Genomic DNA, 20,706 nt, shown 5'->3' with positions numbered 1-20,706 from the left:
TTGGAGAAAATGCAATGACACTTCATTTGTATAAGAGAGAAATAAGAGCTCAATGCTTCATTTTGACACAGTAGGTATATTTCCAAACAGAAGCTTAGAAGGTTTTACATCTAATAAAATTCTTGATCCATTTATTTTTACTGTAAATAAGATTCCATCTTTTGCCATGCTTATAAACTTACTCAAGGCATTTTTCCTTTACCAGGTTTTAGTTCTTGTACCATTAAATAGTGATATATGCACCTCTGAAATAAAGTCTTGATATTTTTTTCCCAGTATTAGTATTTTCTGTAGTTTTTAGAATTTGCAATCTTAATGCAACATCATCATAAGTGGCAGTTAGAGTAATAGAGTATTGAGCTTCAGAAGTGATGTTAAAGATCATCTAGTCCCAATCCTGCTGCCAGGGACACCTCCCACTAGACCAGGTTGCTCACGGCCTTATCTAACTTGGTTTTGAAGACCACCAAGACTGGGGCATCCACAGCTTCTCTGGGCAGCCTCTACCAGTGTCTCACTGCTCTAACAGTAAATAACTTTTCCTAATATCTAATCTAAATTTCCCCTCTTTCAGTGTGTACCCATTCCTCCTTGCCCTGTCACTCCAGCTTCCCTGCAGGCCCCTTCAGATACTGGAAGGTGTCTATGAGGTCCCCACACAACCTTCTCTTCTCCAGGCTGCACAGCCCCAACTTGCTCAGCCCATCCTCACAGGGGTGCTGCTCCAGACCTCTCAGCAACCTCCTGGTCCTCCTCTGCATTTGCTCTGACAACTCCTTGTCATCATGCTGGGGACCCCAGAGCTGGATGCAGTGCTCCAGCTGGGGTCTCAGCAGAACAGAAGAGTAGAACCCCTCTCTCAGTCTGCTGACCAGTGCTGCTTTGGATGCAGCCCAGGATTTCCATGGCTTTCTGCGCTGTGAGCACTCACAGCTCATGGTGAGTTTTTCATCAGCCATCACCCCCAAGTCCTTCCCCACAGGGCTGCTCTCAGTCCCTTCTCTGCCCAGCCTGTGTGTGGGTCTGGGATTGCCCCAGTGCAGGTGTAGGACCTTGTACTTGGCCTTGCTAAGGTTTGCAGTTGCCCACCTCCCAACTGTGTCAAGTTTCTGCTGGATGACATCAACATTTTTCAATTTGAGTCCTTAAAATACAGTTTTTAATCCATATAAAACACCTGAATAAGCACAGATTACTGAATACTGTTAAAGAGCAATGTATTATGCTCTAGGGACTTCAAAGATCATGGATTCATTCCATTTATAAGAAGTACTCCTTAGGATTTCATGAAAATTGCAGAGCTTAGCGTGAAAACCTGACCAAAGTTCTACCTAGGTTGCTCAAAAAAAAAAAAAAAAAAAAAAACAAAAAAAAAAAACAAAAAAAAAAAAAAAAAAAAAAAAACAAAAAAAAAAAACAAAAAAAAAAAACCACTTAGAGTATTTCAGCTGAGTTTTTGAGAAAAATTATCAAGTATTTTGAAAGCCTATGAAAGCTTTTTTGAATATGATTATTCTAAGAACAACACTTTTGCATGCTGATTTGAGACAGAAAGACAGACACCATAACAACATAAAAGCTTACAGAAAAGAAGCTCATGTAAAAATTTTCTAATTTAGGCGTCTCAGAACGCATTTGGGCAATCAAAAAGGACAACTGGAACCAGGGTGACAGCAGTGCACTAACCCACACTCTCAGACAAAATTTTAGTTACTGTATAATTGTTTTAGATAATTCTGCTATCTCATATCATCAAAAACATCATGCCAGCTTCCTTGGGTTACTGTAGAGGCATATAGGAGTGGGGACAAAAAGAAGACATTGGAAGTAGCAAGTTTTTAACAGAAAATTCACAGTCAGATTTATATTTCATAAATTATAGAGTAATTTATATTAGAGTGTTTGATTTCAGAATTCAATTTCAGAATTACCTTCTTCATTAAATGTAGTATTGGGTACTGACACACTTGCAACCTGAGTGTTTGCATTTGCCTTAATATTTAGCCGCTTCTTCCACAGGTATGCAACAAAGAAGCTTTAGAATAAAATCTGAATATTGTCAAGCATACACATTACAAATCTTTCAGCTTGATTATTTCTACAGAAAAGACCAAAACTTCCATTACTGTCCCGTATTGTATAACTATTTTGGGATATTTTGCTTAGAACACAAGAAAAAGGAAATCAAGTATTGATTAAAGGAGTCTACTGACAAGTCCCTACAAAGCAGTATAATACAGGGCATGCTGATGTTGTGTAGAGTTTGCAACAAGAAGTCAATGAGGTCTATCAGACCAAAGACTGCAGCGCCTGTGGGTGCCAGATGTGTGACCACTATGTGTTGCTACAGCAGCCTGTTCCACTGCCCTTCGGGCTCCCCTCTGTTGTGCTGCAGCTGAAAGCAGTAGTTACCCCTTGTAACAAGGAGGAATAGCATATTCTTTCCTGATTTTATCTCCTAGGAAGCCTTTCACTTAGCTTCTTCAACCTGCTTAAGATTTACAAAAAGGAGTTTAAGCTTTCATCCATTTGCCCCCTGAGTCCTATGAAGCTTCCAACTGATCCCCATGTACTTTAATGCCTAACACTTCAGAAACAGTATGATTCAGTGAGCAGAGAAATCAGGAGACCTGGATTCTAATAATAGTTCTGCTAAACCATGTACATTGTGTAGCCTTCCTGAGTAATAATGTGTTTCCTGTAGATAGTTTTAAATACAGACTTTACCCACAGAAATTTCAGTGTTCCTTTAAATTTGTGTGGTTATATGCATTAGTCGTGCAGCAGTTTCCTAAACATTTCTGAAAAAAAAAATTAAAACCCCAACACCTTCACTGTGCCATAAACTTATGGAGTCATTACTTGCAGTATCATAGGCAGAATTACAGGCATGTTGAATACAGAATTTAAGCTTTTTTTATTTCAGGGGAAGGAGTTTGTCTGCTTATTACAGGATGCAAAAGGCATAGGAAAGGCATAGGATAGGCATAATTTCTCCAAGAGAATTAGTGAGGTAATAATTGAAACTGTTAGGAGAAAGTAACTTTATCCTAGCAAGCCAGTCTCCCTAGATTACTGATAGTGGTCCTCTCTCCCATCCAAAACCCAAATGAGCCTGCACTAGTGTAAAGGAATATCAAATTCCATGCAGTTGCTAAGACTTTGCCATTACTTCCCAAACTCACTCCTGTACTAAGCAAACAGACAAATTTTTGCAAGCACAATCCACATTATGCTCACAATCTAAAATTTACCCTAAAGGAATATCTGTATTTCTGCCAACTGTAAAGGAAATATCAATGCTTGGTCCTCTTGAAATTTTAGAATAAGTCTGTAGAGCTTATCTTCCCTAAATGCAAACTCCTGACTTAAAAATTAAGTATGGAATGCACTGTAATCCACTTCCCAAGGTATTAATATGGCAGTTCACTCTTGACAATACTTCCCCCTACTATTGGAGGCATTGTAAAATATGAAGAAGATTGTGATGATGCTATGTTCCACCTTTGGAAATTATGCTGGAAGCAATCACTAGGAATTGCTGCTTTCCCACCTGTAATCAAACACTACATACATGGATAAGGACCAAATAAATTTCTCTAATACTATGATATTCTCTTTCCAATAAAGTAAAATGCATATCTTTATTTTGACAAAGCTTTTTCTCAAAGGTTAAATAGATATATTAAATGAGCCTCACTTTCAACAAAACACACTGAGCTTTCTCAGTACAATTTTGCCCTTATTTAGCAGAACTGAAGAGAAAATGCACAGGGTTATTTTCAATAGCACCAAAAGGAGTCTCAAGCCATTTCCTAGAGGACTTAGGACAGACTTGAGAGTCGACTGAGAAGTCTAAGCTCAAGACAATGACAGAAAATCTATAGACAGGAGATCTCACCTGCTTGCTCCTTATCAAAGCCAGGAGAAGTTATGTCGCCAGTTTGAATATTGTGCAATGACAAATAAAGGATAGCTTTTTATGCTTCCCTGCTTACAGCACATGTCTAAACTCCTTAAACATGGATTATTTAAGGCCATAGGCAAGTTTAATCATTAAGCAGAATTTTCTGTTCATAAGCAGGTGCTTTCCAAGTCTCACGTTTAGCTGTCTCCTTGATTCCAGAAGAAGAGGTGAAAACAGAGCAGGGTTGAGAACAAATGCCAGAAAAAATGTGTTTACCTGCCTCTTTCATGATTATAACAAAACATTTGGCTCTGTGACTCTTTATGCCTTGGCAGGCCTCATTCTTTGGCAGAATCAATTTGCACATCTTTCTTACTTCAGCAGCACAGGATGCTGTGACCTCCCTGGCCTGAACACAGCTTTAGTTTGCACTCATATATGCACCCCACTCTGCATGCATAGTAGGATAATTTGCCCGTAGAAAATATGGTGAAAAAGTCAAGAGAACTTGACATTGAAAAGACTGAGATTCATTCCTTCCCACCTTTAGCAAGTAAGGTTTTTTCTTTAAAAACTCTAATAACAGTCACATCCTAAAGGAAAAGATCAACAGTAAGTCCAGAGAAAATGTCTTACTTCGATGTACAGTAAGGATAGATACTGATTAGCGAACTTAAAGTTCTTTCAAAGTGCAACACTTTCTTTCTGTTTAGTGTTGTTACAGCCTGACCCTGAAAGCAGGGTAACAGAGGTCCTTTTTAATAGATCACTTTGGTCAGATCAGAGTGAAAGAGCATTGACTGATCAGTGTTTGTACACGCATAATTGCAGTGGAAAGAAAAACGGTTCTTTCCTGTATACAGGGTGGAAATATATACACTGCTATTTCTTTCTATACAGCAGCTGACTTCAGTTGATATTTTAGTAAAAACAGAGTTTCCTGCATATGCAGCCTTTTGCGAGGTCATCTTTCTATCTTTGGTAAAATATAATTAGTCAAACATAATTAGTGGATATTGAAACAATGGAATACAATGGAAAAATTCAATTACCTTAATTTATCAAACTGTATGTAGGATGTGCAAGTGAGTAACACTCCCTGCACATAGTTGTCTTTCATGTGTAGATCAACTGACATCATCATTGTAGTAAAAATGTTACCAAAATCCTTATGTATAAGAACACTGTGACAAATAACCAAGTCATGAAGAAATTAATTACTTTTGAGGTGAAATATCAGACTAATCTAGGGACTGGATTTTAATCTTAACTCTTTCAGAGGCATCCTATGACTTTTATTTCCTTCTTTTCTACATCTTGGGCAGGCTGCTTCCTCTCTTGCATTTTTGGTGTGATCTCAACAAACACATTGATATCCACAGATGCAGACCACAGTCAAATCTCATAAATCTTTATAATTTCTTTTTTAACCAATTAATAAGAATTAACAGGGTTCAGTAGACAATGCACTGGCCACTTATTTGGAATTTACTGATTGCCAGCCATCTGCAGAGCACAGCTTGTAAACTAATGTACTTGGCAGCTTTAGGAAAAGCTTATCTGCTTCAAGGTATTATAAGGTCAGAATCAAGTATAAGTGTAAATGTATCACAGCCCAATTAAAAACATGTAGTTAGAAATACAAAGGGTTTTTTAAGCAGAACACTGAAAGGTGAAGTTGGGGAACACCTAACTGAGATGTTAGGTCTAAAACACTTCAGAGAAGCTCTACTTGCTTCATATCAGCAAAACTACCATGAATATGGCCACACTGCCAGGAGCTTCCCAGGACAGGAGGATGTAAAGTGAGTGAAAAATGGTTTTGGCAAGGCTCTAATGCCTGGATTCTTGTGGTGAGCTAGCAAGTTAACCTTCATTTCTCTTTCTTTAATCTAAATTTACTTTGTCTATGAAAAAGGTAGCTTAGGAAGTATATTTCTAGTTCCCACTCTAGGTGGCTTGTAAAAAACCCTCCTTCAAATAGTGGCAAAACCAGAGATACAGTCCTAGGTGAGCTAGTATAACACAGAATCTTAAGAGGCCACCAAAATAGTGCAGCTATGAAAAATAGAAAAAAAAAAAAAAAAAAAAAAAAAAAAAAAAAAAAAAAAAAAAAAGCTGTACCAGCCCAGGTACTCCAGAAGAAGTAAATTTAGATTTATCAGGAAATATGAAAGAATGAAAATGAGATGGCTAAAGCCTTCTGCTATTTACTCGATTTAGTACAGCACTCAGGGTCATGAGACTAGGAGAGACTGTGTACTTTTTTGTTTGCCAAAGAAGCTTCATCAGGCTAAGAGACCAAGTGAAATACTAATGCCACTGTCTAGGGCACTGTGAGACAGCATTAGTGACAATTCTGATCAAGCATCTCTGTGAAAGCCAAGTTCAAATGGGAAAACGACCAGAAAGGTTAACAAGGAGATTAGAAGAAAGAAGAGCTTATCTTATGGTAGAAATAAAAATGAAACCAAACCAAAGAAAAAAACGGCAAACAAAACATGAGCTTGTTTCTCTGGATAACAATAACCCTGAGTGCTAGTTTATACTGTTGATATATTGAGATAAGTAAGTATCTAACCAGCAATGGAACAAGCTTCCACAGTACATTTCCAAAAAGGGGGAGAGTTTGAAGTATGAGTACAGACTCCAGATGCAGCTAGACCAGTCAATTAAAAGGTTTATATATAAAAGTTTCTCCATGGACTTACTGGTTTGGCAGGCTCTTGTACTCCAGTGTTCTACTACGAACAAACACGGACATATCTAATAATTTTGCTACATGATAGGAGCTGCATTTTTCATGCAAAATCCTATCTCTAATAGCTTTGATTGGCCTTTTTTCATCATAATTTTATAATAACTTCTTAAATCTGTAAGCAGCATTTTGTCTTGCCATTGCCCTTCTCCATTGTGTTTGGCAGTGTCTGCGATAAACGGTCCTTGTCTAGACATACCTATTGCCAGTGACAACAGGATATGAAAAACTAAGGAAAATTGTTTTCATTTCTTTCTTTGGCAAAGGAGATAATTTACAGATTACCTCCCACTTCCTAATTTTTCTCCCTTCAGCCACCTTTGAAATGATCAGATGTCTTGGCAAGTTGAAGAGAGTGTCTCTAGAGATCTAGCATTTTCTACTATCTGCCACCATTAATGTCCATATGCTCTAATAAACACTACAACCAGGTTATCCAAACTGCAGTTCTTTTAGTATTTTGGCAAACTGCAGGTATGTAGAAGATCTGCATGCTACAATCAGACAAGGAGTGAAACTAGAAGCGAGTGAACTGGTGCATGAATCCCTGAGAATTTCCCACTGAAGCTGCACTTTTGAAAGTGTCATGAAAGCATTAGGGACATTACTGAGAAAGATATATATATATCTCTCAAGTAATTCAGACCAATTCTTAATAGAATATGCAGAAACCATACAGAATTCAATGTTTCACATAAACGAAAGTTCATTGCTTTTGAACTAAAAACCCTCTCCATGACCATACGCACTCCTAAGACTTAAATCTGTTCTTTGGAAGCATGGCTAAAAAATGAAAAATAGTCACAAAGTGTAATCCAGATTCAGTTACATGCAGCAGATGACAGCAGCAAACTTTTACACTAGGCAACTCTTTCCTGGAAGGACTATTTTTTCTGGTAATTGTTGGTTCTTCCTGTCTTCAGAGAAATAACATAAGCTTGAGATTGAAACAAAGAACTCACAAACATAGAAAGATGGCACCGGTGCTCAGGCCTTTTTTTTCCATCCTGCCAAACTATTTTAACATTTTAGTTTTCTTTTTAATTATTGTTTGGTAGAAATGTAAAAAAAGAAAATGATTACACTCTCCTCTGAGTTGTTTTTGATGTGATCAAAAGATATATGCTTGATCACTCTTTCTCTAGCTCTACAATTCAGAGATGGTAGCTCTGCAACACTGTTACAAATTGTTATGCGCAAAGAAGCAACTACATTTGTTTCATGTAATAGAAAATCACATAGCTAAAAAAAATAAATATAGCAATTAGTTCAGCCAGTCTAAACCCTGTTTGAACAAGGTTCAACCGTATAAGCCTTATGTTGGAAAACAAAGGATTCTGCGGAAGAAGAATCCACAACAGAAAAACTGTTTTACTGGAATCAGTAATAGGAATAATATATTGGGTATGCTGGGAATAATGTAAGTAGAAGGAGAAAAAAAAAAAAAAAACCTGCAGAAACTACAACTGAAAATCAAACTCTGTGTGCCAGACTGCATTTTCATATTTTGAAAAACTCCTCATGTGTATGATTATAATTTTGAATGTGATATGCTTAAAAATAGACACTGTTTGACCATGTCAACAGACTTGAAAAAATGGAATTTATTGGGGGTTTATAGCTTTCTGCTCTCTCTCTTGATTCTGAGGCTGGGTTTCTGCTGACTTTTACTAAATTATGTTCAACAATAATTCCATTTGTTCTGACAATCTGGATAAAAACCAAGAAGCTGTTCTGTGGTTGTCGCGTAAAATTTTCTTTTTTTCTAATATCTGAACTGTCTTTTGATTCTGTTTTAATGTTTTACTATTATTTTGTTTCCACAACTACTTAAGAACTTTGGCGAATTTAACAACCTGTCAAAAAATGTCAAATACAGTAGAGACCAATCTATAGTTGTCACCTTTTACTACCAAAATTTCCTTCAAGGAAATGTTCTCCAAAGCCAAGACAAACTAAATATGTCTTCAGTAGATCAATAAACATGTGAATAAATGGGAAATACCACATAAACATTTCTGACACATACATGTAGCAGGCAAAAGGTTGCAGATCTTCCCTTAGCCTGAAATTTATTACTGCCAGAGTAGATATCCAGCATGAAAAACATTAGCTAACAGGGCTGCAATTCGTAACTTAAATCAGAACAGACTGCAAAAGTGCTCTTTGCACTTGATCATAAAATGATTGTTACCAATCCACATTTCTACTGGAAAAGAGTCATATATTCAAATGTATAGTCTGGGGGCTCCAGAGCTCCTGTGTGGGATTACAAAACAGGCCACAATTAATAACTGAATACAGTTCACCAGCAAAAAATGTTTTGAGGCAACAACCCAGAAACTGCTAAAAACTCTGCATAACAGAACTCGTATCTGTCTAGCATCTGCTGATCCAGCGCCAAGGGGTTTCTTTCCGTACATAAGAACTGCAGAAAAGTGGCCCCACTTCGCCACCCCCAGCTCCAGCCGCCTCTCCCCGCTGTCGGTGGGCAACTGCTCCGTGGCCCCACAGGTAAAGGGAGGCGTCGTGCCAGCCTCCTGCGCGCCTCGGCAGGACCGACCTCGGCACGGCTCACCACCCAGCCCCTGACAGCCGGCCGCTCACCCGCAGGAGGGCTGCCGCCGTCCCTCGAGGGGCAGCATCGCAAAAACACCGCTCGATGTGCCCAAGTGCGCCTCGAAACCCGCCCGCGGCCCGGCTGCCCCGAGACGGGGCCTCCCTCCCAGGGACACGACCCCTCGCACACGCCCCGGGCCCCCTACACACAAGGGGTGTCCTCACCCTCTGCCGCAGCAGCAGAGCCGGCCTGGCGGCCCGGGCGGAGGAGCTCCTGCCCCGTCCCGGCTCTCAGCTGCACCGCGCCCGCCGCACCCCTAGCTCGGCTCCGGCCCGAGGACCGACCTGCATGGGCGCTTCGTGCCTCATCGCCGGGCGCGGCCCCGCCGTCTGCCCGCAGCCGCTCGCTCCCGCACGCCAACAGCCGCCGCCCGCCCGCTCGGGCTCTGCCGGCAAACCCGCGTCGAGATCAGCACCGGAGCTGTCCGCGCTCCGCCCCCCGGCCGCCCCGCCCTCGCTCCCGTGCGCTCCCGGGAGTCGTAGTCCTGGTGCCCGGGTCCCCCACCCTCGGCCCTGGGAGAAGGGACTACAGCTCCCGGGGTGCTCGGCGCCAGGCCGCGAGGGGGCGGGGTCGGAGAGGCAGCGTGGCGAACGCGGAGCTTGGCGATCCCGTCTCGGGGCCGCAGAGGGCGGCGGGGCCGGGGAGAGGGGGCGCCGTGGTGGGGCGGGGGCGCGGCGCGCTGTGCCCGTGCTGAGGCGGTAAGCCGAGACGGAGCAGGCACCACCGCGCAGGGGGAGCCGCGCCGGCCGGGGGAGCGCGGGCGACGCTCGGGGGGCTGCGGGAGCCGCTCGGTGGAGCGGAGCGGGCGCACCCGGGCCCGAGCGCGGCGCTGCACAGCGCCCTCTGCGGGCAGGGGAAGGGCGCGCCGCTAAGTTAACGCTCCCGCCCCGTTAGCCCGCTCCCGTCCTGTTAGCCCGCTCCTGTCCTGTTGTCCCGCTCCCTCCCCGTTATCGCGCCCCGTTATCCCGCTCCTGTCCTGTTATCCCGCTGCCTCCTCGTTATCCCGCTCCCGCCCCGTTATCCCGCTCCAGTATTCGGGCTGCTCCCGTTCTCACGGCCGCGCCCCGCGGCCCACAGCCACCGCTGGGGCTGGGCGGCCGAGCGCCCTTCAGCTTGAGGACTGCTGGTCAGTGTCCTTGCTGTACACAGTAACAGTCCCTGGGCTGTTTCCTTTTCGCATCCCTCTGTCCTGCTTTCTTTTCCCTTGTTTGGCTTTTGTCCGATCGCTCACAAACAGGGTCGGGCAGCTCCGTATTGTGCTGCTGTGCCATGGCCATAACCCCGCGTGGACAAGGGAACATCGCTTCTGGATGGTGGCAGCCTTTTTGATGTCCATACTGATGTCATTATGAGGTGATGCTTAATCATCCTGGAAGTTTTAAATATCTATCCCAGCACTTTTTGCATAACCCCATTCTCTAATGCAGAGTGCATATTTTCCTTGGGCCCAAATGGGCAGGTCCAAGAGGGTAGAAAAATGTATAAAGCGTGTTGGAGCCAGATTTAAGATTTGGCAAGCTCTGCTCTACTTAAAGGGTGAAGATGAGCTATGGGTGACTCTGGGGATGTCTGCCCAAGGTTTGAGAGTTAGACACATCCCAAGCAGAGGAAAGGGCAGAAGAAGGCAGCAGTGGTGGCTGAGGCAGCATGGAAACAGCAGTTTGCCCTGTAGGTTATCCGTTTTACATATGTGGTATACATTGCATGAAGTGAAGCACCCATAGGAGCTGTGACATGAACAAATTGTGTCATAGAGACATGAATAAGGATTAGTGTATGCCAGAAGAAATTTTATTCTAGCTTTGCAAGTTTTTAATTTCATTTGCAGCTGTTTACACCTACTCCACTATAATACAAAGAAAGGAAGTAAGTATTTTTCAAAGACGTGCATGTTTTGGAGTGCACCCTTCTTTCCTGCATGAAACACAGAATGTTATCTTTCTGCCATTGTAGAATTTTGTTACTCTTTCTGCCATATTTTGTATTTGCTCAGCATTTTAGATCCACCTGCATGGGTGCTAAGAGTCACTTTTGGGTTTTCTTAATGCATGCAGTTAATCTTACTATTGATTTTAGGTGAGTACCTACCAAAAATCATGAGTAACAACCCATTTCCCTCTGAAAACAGGGCATATTGTATGTGTTATCAGTTGCAGTTAGGGAAAAATCTGAGAGCTTTTTTCTCCTATGAAAGCTTTGTTTCATGGGGTTTTGGGTTCAGAAAGTATTATATATATAGCGCATAACCCTGAATATATATTAAATTATAGTTTTTCATAAAACATTTCTCATTCTGAAATGTCACTTTAAATCCTAGCTGAAAAGGCATTTGAAACAGTAGATTCAAGTATTCAGAAAAGTTTTTGATTATGAAATTTAGAAAATAGATACTCTGGCTTTACTATTTTATTAAACTTTTAAAATAAATTTACAGCAGATACATTAGTAATTTAAGACTTAAATGATGCAGGTTCCCAAATTAATCCCAAGACAAAGATCCTCCACAGCTTTCAAATTTATTTGCATTTATCTTAGCATTGAAATATTGAAGCAGTCTCTCACCCAAAACTCCATACAATTAATAGAACAACAATTAATAGGCAACAATTAATAGAACATAAATCTATGTTACTTCTTCATTATCATATATCCTTTTTTAAAGCATGGGGTTTATTTTATTCTAGTGCAAATGTTAAAGTAAACAGATATATGCATAAACAATACTTTTCTTTTACTTTCTTTAATTTTCAAATGCATAAAAATGACCAAATAACACTAATTTTGTAGAATCATAGAGTGGTTTGTGTTGGAAGGGGTCATCTGGTTCTAACTCCCCTGCATTGAGCAGGAACTCTGCCCACTAGACCACGTTGCTTAGAGCTCCATCCAGCCTGGCCTTGTCATTTTGCATTGTGTGTTGGTTGAACAGATGATACTGGGGTAATTTTTTATTAGTCCATTTTTGTCTCTTTGTTGTCTGGCAGAAACTTCCATCTTTTTCTTTCTGTCTTTGTAAGAGGCTTTGGAAGACAGGCATAAATGGACCAGAATGAAATAGTATAGTGCTGAACACAAGACAGCTTTTGTACCACAAGCCTGGTAGTCCAGTGGCCTGCTGTGGTGGTACTCCTGAATACTCTTGTCCACAGAGCACTGTGCTCATGGGTCAACAGTTTCTGTGGATTAGTAATCACTGGGTCACAATATACTAATGTTTTTGAAGCACGGTGTACTTGAAGCTCCCTTTTAAATATAATTTCTGTGTACTAGGTATTTTCACCAGGTGTTACCATACAGGGGATCCAGTTTAGTAAAATACCTTATTCTTTTAACCAGGCATAGTAGAAACACCATAGGAGCAGTAATGAATATCAATTCAGATTTTCAGGTGTATTGACTACAATACCTCCTTTTTATTTGTGTTTTCTACACTCACGGGAATGATATTTTTCCCCACACCAGATGGGATTCACAGAACAAGTTGCTTATTATTTGCTAACTGAAAGTAAAGAAAGTAAGAGAAGTATTAGTTTTCCATAGATTATGGCAAAAATTCATTCAAAGAACATGAGTAATCACAAAAGCTAACACAGAAGGAACATGCTGCATGTAAGATAGTTCATAAAGTCAATCTGACCTATGTAGATGTAGAACAGTGTGATTTTAGGACACATTTTAATCTTTGTAACACAGTTTGGTTTTTGCCCAAAACACTATTCTGCAGCACATAGAAAATAAACAATAATTTTCAGAGCTGCATATGAAATGTAGGAAAACTTGTAATAATAAAGGCACCAGGAAGCAGATGGTTTGTAACCAAGTGAGTTGTTTTGAATGCATGAACTCTGAAATGTTGGAGACATTAACAAAGCTGTTTCTCCATTTTGCACTAGAGATCTACATGAGTAAAGGTAACACAGATGCAAAGTAACTTCACTAGTTCAATGTTTATATAGGGAGAAAATATTCTCTGTGCTTTCAAAACCTTCAAAGTGTTGGCCATGCTGCAATATTAGCAAGTAAGATTCAGAAGTAGAAGAAATCTGAATTAATATGTAGTTAATCTGATATTAGTATGAATTAATAATTATTATTAATTAATTAATAATAAGGCAAAGACAGTTAACTAATGATCATAGTTCCTTTCTTGTAATTCTTAGATCAACATACAAATCCTTTCAGATTTTCATTTAAGAAAATAAAGGTTTTTACTAGGTTCATACTTCTAGCCATTATGACTTCTAGCCACCTGACAATGTCTTCTGTCATGTTCTCTTCCATAAGGTCAAATAGCTTTCTTTTTTTTCCTCTGACCTTTTAGAAAACTATTTCTTTTACTCATCCATGCCGTTTGACTTATCCTAGGATTGGACTTTGGACGCAGAGAAAACAAAAAAAGGGAGTCACGAGTATTTCACAAAGCCATAAAGGTCGTTCACCCTCACTCAGTCTGTCATGTTTTCAAATCTGGCTTATGACTGTAAAAAATTAATGTTGAGGTATGTCTTCCTTAGATATTTCTTTTTTAAAAAAGTATGAAATCTTTTGACTAGGTAAACAGGAAACGTAGAGAGCAAGATGATGATTAGAGGTCTCAGGAATGTTTCTTTCCAGTTTTAAACATTATTTCATCAAGAAGGCAAGCATAAACTAAAAAAATGCAGTTCTGAAATTAAGCTAGAAATTGAGAGTGCATTTGGCACTGAGACAAGGTCTGTCTCAAGCACAGATCTCCAATACATAGCCATTAAAAAAAATCTGCGGGGAGCTCTTGTCAGGCTAGAAGACAGACAAAATACATAGAATGTTGTCATGGGGTAAACCATGTCGTGTTTTCAACAGATGAAGATTCTTCACTGCTGTATAGATACTTGGGTTTGTGACCTTGGCAGATACTGCAAATCCTTAAAATCCCAACAGACTGGACTCACATGTCAGGCCACATGACAGCACGCTGCTGATGCATGAACTGGAGATGCTGCAGTAGGGAATGAGAAAGCAGTTGCTGAAAGAACAAGTCTGATGTTCATCACATGAGACTTGACAGGCCTACATTACAATGAAAGACAAGCAAACAGTTCTGTCAGGGATTTGGTTTTTTCCTTCTGTTTCTCAGAACAGAAGATACTGTTGGTCTATTCACTATTAAACTTTGCAACCACTAGAACTGTAACATAGAACTGAAATGCAGCTTTTCATCTTGTGGATAAAGGACCAGCATAAATCACCACAGTTCTGCTGTTGATGGAAAAGGGCATTGGGTAAATCTGTCATTGAACTGTTGTTGCCATGGCTACTGGGTCACAGCACCACATACACCATCACTTTCATGCATCGACATAGTCTACATGCAATGGTTTCATTGCTGGGTAGAAAAGGGAGAACTTGTGATTTTCACGCAATTGCAGAGCACCATAGTCTTGTCTGCAGTAAGGTCACTCAGGTCTGTAGACATAAAACAGACATTTCACACTCTTCCCTTTGAAGGCAACTCCCTATGCTGTATGTCCCAGGACACAGAAGAACAGAAGACAGAAGAACAGAAACATCTAACTCTTGACTCACCACCACCTAATGTGAGTCCTCACACCACTATGCATCTGCATGTCCAGTGTCCAGGCAAGGGAGAAAATTCCATCTGGAGAGAAAAGTGGCAGTAACATGTCTTCTGGCACAGATTTTGGTACCAACTCAAACTTCAAAAATCTTAAAAATATCTGCTCAGCTGTTTCATGAAAAAGGGACTTAACACTGTGAGTTCCTCTTTGAAATCATTCAAGAGGACTTCAAAGTGATGTATATTCATCATGACTGTGATTATAGAAATTACGGAACTAAAGTCCATGCTTGGAATTGTACATATACCTCTAGAGATATTTACTAGCAGTGCATGCATAGTCAAATTAAAAAATGCATTTAAATTACATGCCAAATGCATTGCTTATGTAATGCTTTTGCAACAGAACTTCTATTCATGGTGAAATGTCATCAACATAAACTTTCTCTATGTCAGAATAATGGTTCTTGTACTGTGCAAACATTTCTATACCATTATTCACAAGATCAGGCCTAGACAAGAAGAAGCTCTGACAGCAGAAAAAAACATTCAACCATTTCTATAAAGCAGAGAAATTCTTAAACATGGCCAACAAAATAGTTTTGTCAGGTCTGTGATATGCCAGATCACCAATCTGAATTATCACTGGATGGCATTGATGGCTCAGTGCTGACAACAGCTTTGATTAATCAGCTGACCTAAAGAGAGGGGTTCTGGGACTGCTGCTCTTGTAGGAATTTTCACACAGTTTGTCCTGTCAGATAATTTCTGCATGGCCAAAAGTGTTGTTAAAACAGCATAGTAGCAAATGCTGTGTAATGAATTAATATGTTTAAGGTTTTGCAGAATGGTCAAGGGAAGTAGCAGCCATAATCAATGGGGTTTAGCCTCTCAAACCAAGCAGCCTTATTTTTTTTTTTCTACTCTTTATGAGAGGTTTATTGGTTAAAGAAAGAATATGACCAGTTTTATCCAATATACACAGAGTCAGTGAGATGTGTGTATGCTGTGTTCATTTATTTTGCATCTGACTTGTCTGTCTTTCCTCAGTATGATGTCAGCATGAAGCTCCCAGTAATTAATGAAAATTACAGAAATACCTACCATTCATGAATTCTACAGTTCACTAGATTTTATTTTGAAAGTTTCTGCTATAGTTACTACAGACTGAAGTAAAAAAAAAGGTGAAAAGAAAAAAGAGTTGAAAGAACCACATATAGACATCTTGCATAATTTTCAGCCAGAAGTATAAAAATTAATTAGGAAACAATATCTTTGCATCTTGCTCTAATATAATTTAATTTTTCTAGCTTTTACTCCTCTGATAAGCATTTCAAGACAGAAACACAGTTGCTGCTAATGATATCATGGTGATTTTATCAAGTACTTCCCATGAATACTCTGCAGCTGTGTTAGAAGAGGCTGTTGTGGCAGGAAACAACCTAATAGCTATTTTTGGGTCCCTTAGCTATGCATGACTCAACAAGAAAAAGAATCATTGCTTGATTTTCTATTCTGCATAGGTACTTAAAACACCAATCATCAGACCTACTCAGACATCAGTTCTCTTTCATCAGGAATATTAAGAGTAAGCCTCTGAAGGCCAAATGTGAGGATGTAATTCTGTGAGATGCTGATCCCCTGTAGATCTCATTAGCTTTCAGTTAGAGGCATCCACCTTCTCTCAGATCCGATAACTTAGGCTGAAAATCAAAACCCAGGAAGGAACTCCAACTCAGCCTTTAATGTCAGATCAACTTCATAACCATTTGGAGTCTTTAAAAGCAAGTAGTAATTTGTTCACCAGAGTAGAGATGTTGAGTGGTTGGCAGACTCCATACATGATTAATGACATATTGTCTATTTGCATTTTACTCCTTACTTCCAAGTTAAATGCTTCCACAGTTCAGTGTCTTTCTTGTTATACAAGCAGTACATTATCATGCTAGGGAGCTGGCAGTAGCCTCTAGCATTAGGTCACCATTATTTCCATTAAAGGCAGGGAGCATTTCTATTGTTTCAGAGAAATCATCACATCCTTTCTCAAATATCTGCAACCGCCTCTTAATCTATTTGGTGTGTTCATATTTTGGATATCTGTTTCCTTCGCTTGCTTTTACTTATGGCAGAATTGTACGCACCTCAACAAAATGACAACTGAACATGAACATCTGTACCTAAGGGAAAGTTCAGCGATAGTATTTTGGTTTAGCTCACCACGCCTGGCACTTCTATGGGCATGCTCATTTGGTATGCAGAGCTGAGGGTGTGGAGGAATTAATCAGGAAGGGGATTAATCAGTCTGTTTGCATAGTCTGTCCCAAGTGCTCTGGAACTTGCAAATTATGCAGAAAATGAGAGCATAGAGGCAGGTAGATAAATACAGGATATGTTGGATTGATGTTTGCAAATTAATCCAGTTCTGTCATCATGACTTCTGCATAAGGTACTGAGAAAAATTCTGGCAGCTGGCCATAGAGTGCAGTTAGATATTCACTGCAAAAACCATTGTGTCATTCTCAGACATTTCACAGAGCAGGCCAGTTTTCAACCAGAGTCAATGATGGGTCACAAGTAATTTCATTAGCTGCTCCTCTGCAGTAGCGTTTTCTAGCCAGGAGGAGTAACAGACAATCCTCAGGGAAGGATCCCTTAACCTGCCACAATGCAGAGAAACTCTCACTATAGTCAGCTTCCATGTTTCTCATTTTTAACCTGCCTAATTGAAGCCTAATCTGCATAAATTCTCACAAGTGCAATCAAAATGCCAAGCTGCTTGTTATGGAAGCGTAAATGTGGTCAGAAATTTGCTTGAAAGGAGGTTTGGATTCTGCCTTTCCCACTGACTCGTTGGCTTAAGTCCCTTGATTCCTGTTTCTTTTCTCGTAAAATAAGACAGTATTGTTATCTCACCATAGTTGCTTCTCTGATAGGAATGTTCAGGAGAAAAAAAAAAAAAAAAAGAAAGGAAGAAAAAAATCCAACAGAATTAATTAGATTGTATTCTTTGAAAATTGTGCATATTATGATCCATCAAGTGAGATACGTACAAAAAGAACAGAAAAATAAGTGGACAATTACTCCTAAAGAAGCATATGTCTATATATGATGAAGAAGAAAAATTAATTATTCATTTGGAACTCTATTCTCTGAGAAGCTTTTGCTCATATTTCTGGTAACTGTCACGAAATGCAGAGAAATGACAATTAATGCTGAGCTGGCAATAAATTTTAATCTTGCTTTGGATTCTCTAGCATTCACTGGTATAGCTTTGCAGACAGCATTTTGCCTATTCAAGTAACCACAAGTATTCAAGAAAATTCAAAGTTCTAGAGAATATTATATTTTTTTTATATTGATCAAAGTCCAGCTACTTGCTCTGCATAGCAGAAGGAAAAACAAACGGCTCTATGACTGTTTTACACTGTTCAAAAATTTTCACAGAGATATTCTGGTTAGCTTTTAGCAGGGCCTGATCATTTATGTTTACAATTTCTTTTAACTTAAGAACCACTCTTTATGTTCTTGGTTTAGGTACACTCAGAAGGAAGGATTTACTTTTGGTGGTACCTGCTTCCTCAGATTTTAGTACACTATATTCTCCTCTGGTTAGAAACACAAAACAAGGTCATATGGCTCTAGTTTCAAGAATATCAAATGCAGGTTTGTGCATGATAATCTAATTTGCCACTAGGACTGCCTTCATAATTACTCACCCATCAACCTTGTAAAGCGAAAACCTAAGGAATATTGTAATGTCAACTTTTTTGTATTCATCCAGTGTACCACATCATTCCAGCCCTATGACAACCACTTAAATATATGACAAGTCCAGTTAACCAACAGTAGCAACCAGTAGTCTGGTTATGGACACACGGAGAAAGCACTACATCAAGAGCTCTACTATTCAAATATGTACTTTTAGGGTGGTTAGAGTGCAGCATCAGACATCAGTAAAGAGGAAGGAAAAATGCATTCATGGGACTAACTCATGCTTTCATGCACTAGTCTTTTGGCGCCATTCCTCTGAGCTCCAATAGCATGCAAGAAGGCAGTGCAAGGACTTCCTCTGAACAGAGTTGGAGAAACAAGTCCTCTATTTGACCCAGATGGCCTTTATTTTTTTACCAAAAGAAATATGACAAAAAAGCCATATATTTTATATTTTATTTTAAAAGTCTAGTATCAAAAAGCTTGGAGTGTTACTAAGCAGAAAACTTGTTTTCCCTGTATTTTTAAATTCTTTGATTCCCTTTCTACTGGAAATAATGAAAAGGCTGAACCAATTATTCTGCCTGAGACCTACATCTATGTAAATTCTGTCATGGGTACTTAATGACTTTTGCAGTATGTGCTTCTCAAATGGGAATAGTTTCACTGCATGAACAGTAGGTTTTACACTGAGAATAAACATAATGTTGCTTTCTAAAAGCCATGCATCAGGAAGTGAAGATTAGAGCCAACAGGAGCTCCTATTATACAGAGGAAAATCAGATGTATCCGTCAAAACATTGCATATATGTAGCAGCTCTTGAGTCAGCCATGCCAAAAAACATTCAATAAGCTGGCTTTTCTGGTTTTAGAGTCAAGATTTATCACAGAGATGGTACATGCTCCTATCCTTCAGTAGAGAGTTGCTATATAGTCTATTTGATTTGCAGCAACAAAATTTACCAAAAGAGGGTGTGGTCATAGGGAAGAATTTCAATAAACCTCTCTGAGCTGCCTCCATAGCTCAGGAAAGTACCCTGGTGCACTGCCCAGACTCTGAATAACGACGACACTGAGAAACACATACTTCAATATCATCAGCAACAGAGGCACTGAAAGGTCATGTAAAAGTGGACAATCAGGGGAAACTGATCTTCTGCAATGACTTCAGGCAGAAGTTGATTGTGTTAGCCTTTGTGTATGCAGATGAAAGGTGGGGCAATAAGGAAAAAAAGGAAAGAAACTTTCCTTCCCAGAGACTGGTGAGCACTTTACACATATTTCCAGGAGAGAGAAAAGCTCTTAAAATTTTTCATGACTGCATAATTATTCCTTAGAAGAGTCTTTAATGCTTTCTGGGACAAAAAAAAATACCAGCTGAAGCTGACAAAAAACAGTTTTTGTCAGCTTCTTGTCATAGTAAGTACTGCACATCATAAGTAAAACCATTTCAGGTTCAAATCCAAATACTTACACTAGTGCCCCATGCTTCATAACACTTTCCCATAAGAGAACAAATCTAGTTAGCCAGCATATGCTTTTCTTTGCTCCTGCAAAGCTACTTTAGACTACATCAGCTACCTGAAGTAGTCCAGTTTCCCAGAGTCCATGGCTCTGCACTCCAAGGTTTTAACAAGCAGTCTATACCAATATTTCAGGCCCTAGGCAGTGCAGGCAATCTTGTTGAGTGTGTTTAGCAATAAAACTTATTTAGTACTGGAGCACAGTTGCCAAAGGAAGAATGAGTGACTACTTTCCTTCAGCAGCTTTGGCGTATATGGTAAAGTCCAGCTTTGGTCTCTAGGCTTTCCTCAATAATCTTCCAGGTCATCTCTCCCTGATAATCACCTTGGTAAAAGCCTTGAGTACAGTCACAATTAAGCTCCAAAGGCATGTTCAATATTATTTTTCTCTGTGCTAACCAGAATTGCATGTAGACCACATATATGTTGTTTTGAACAGACAAAGTAGAGGTTTTAATTTATATTTCATATCTGATTACTGCAGTTATTAGTTTAAGCGACAGAAGTCAGAGTTGGCAGCTCTGTATTATACAGTACTAGTAGTTGTGCTGTCTATGCTGCAGAAGGCTGTAGTATCTGCTAAATTCAGTAGAAAAGAGGATTCATAACATTTAGTTGTTTATAGTTTAT

At 39.8% G+C, this 20,706-nt stretch overlaps 1 protein-coding gene across 2 annotated transcripts in view; it reads right to left on the bottom strand.

Moving 5' to 3' along the window:
- The window catches only part of RAB3C (RAB3C, member RAS oncogene family), a 128,384-nt gene extending 118,658 nt beyond the window's left edge, over positions 1 to 9,726 (bottom strand). Inside the window, exon 1 of one of the 2 annotated variants that reach the window (XM_066181182.1) lies at positions 9,570 to 9,726. In XM_066181182.1, the coding sequence (XP_066037279.1) occupies positions 9,570 to 9,593 (24 nt within the window). In that variant the 5' untranslated portion in view covers positions 9,594 to 9,726. Of the gene's footprint in view, positions 1 to 9,449 lie in introns of both variants that reach the window. The other variant, XM_066181183.1, reaches the window with a different exon arrangement.
- Positions 9,727 to 20,706: the final 10,980 nt, after the last annotated feature.

Source organism: Chamaea fasciata, unplaced genomic scaffold (genome assembly GCF_029207755.1).
Source record: "Chamaea fasciata isolate MVZ Bird 193981 ecotype frontalis unplaced genomic scaffold, bChaFas1.0.hap1 SCAF_4, whole genome shotgun sequence".
In the NCBI taxonomy this organism is placed as follows: domain Eukaryota; kingdom Metazoa; phylum Chordata; class Aves; order Passeriformes; family Sylviidae; genus Chamaea; species Chamaea fasciata.
The sequence above is the reverse complement of the archived record's forward strand: the minus strand, read 5'-3'. Positions and strand labels throughout refer to the sequence as shown.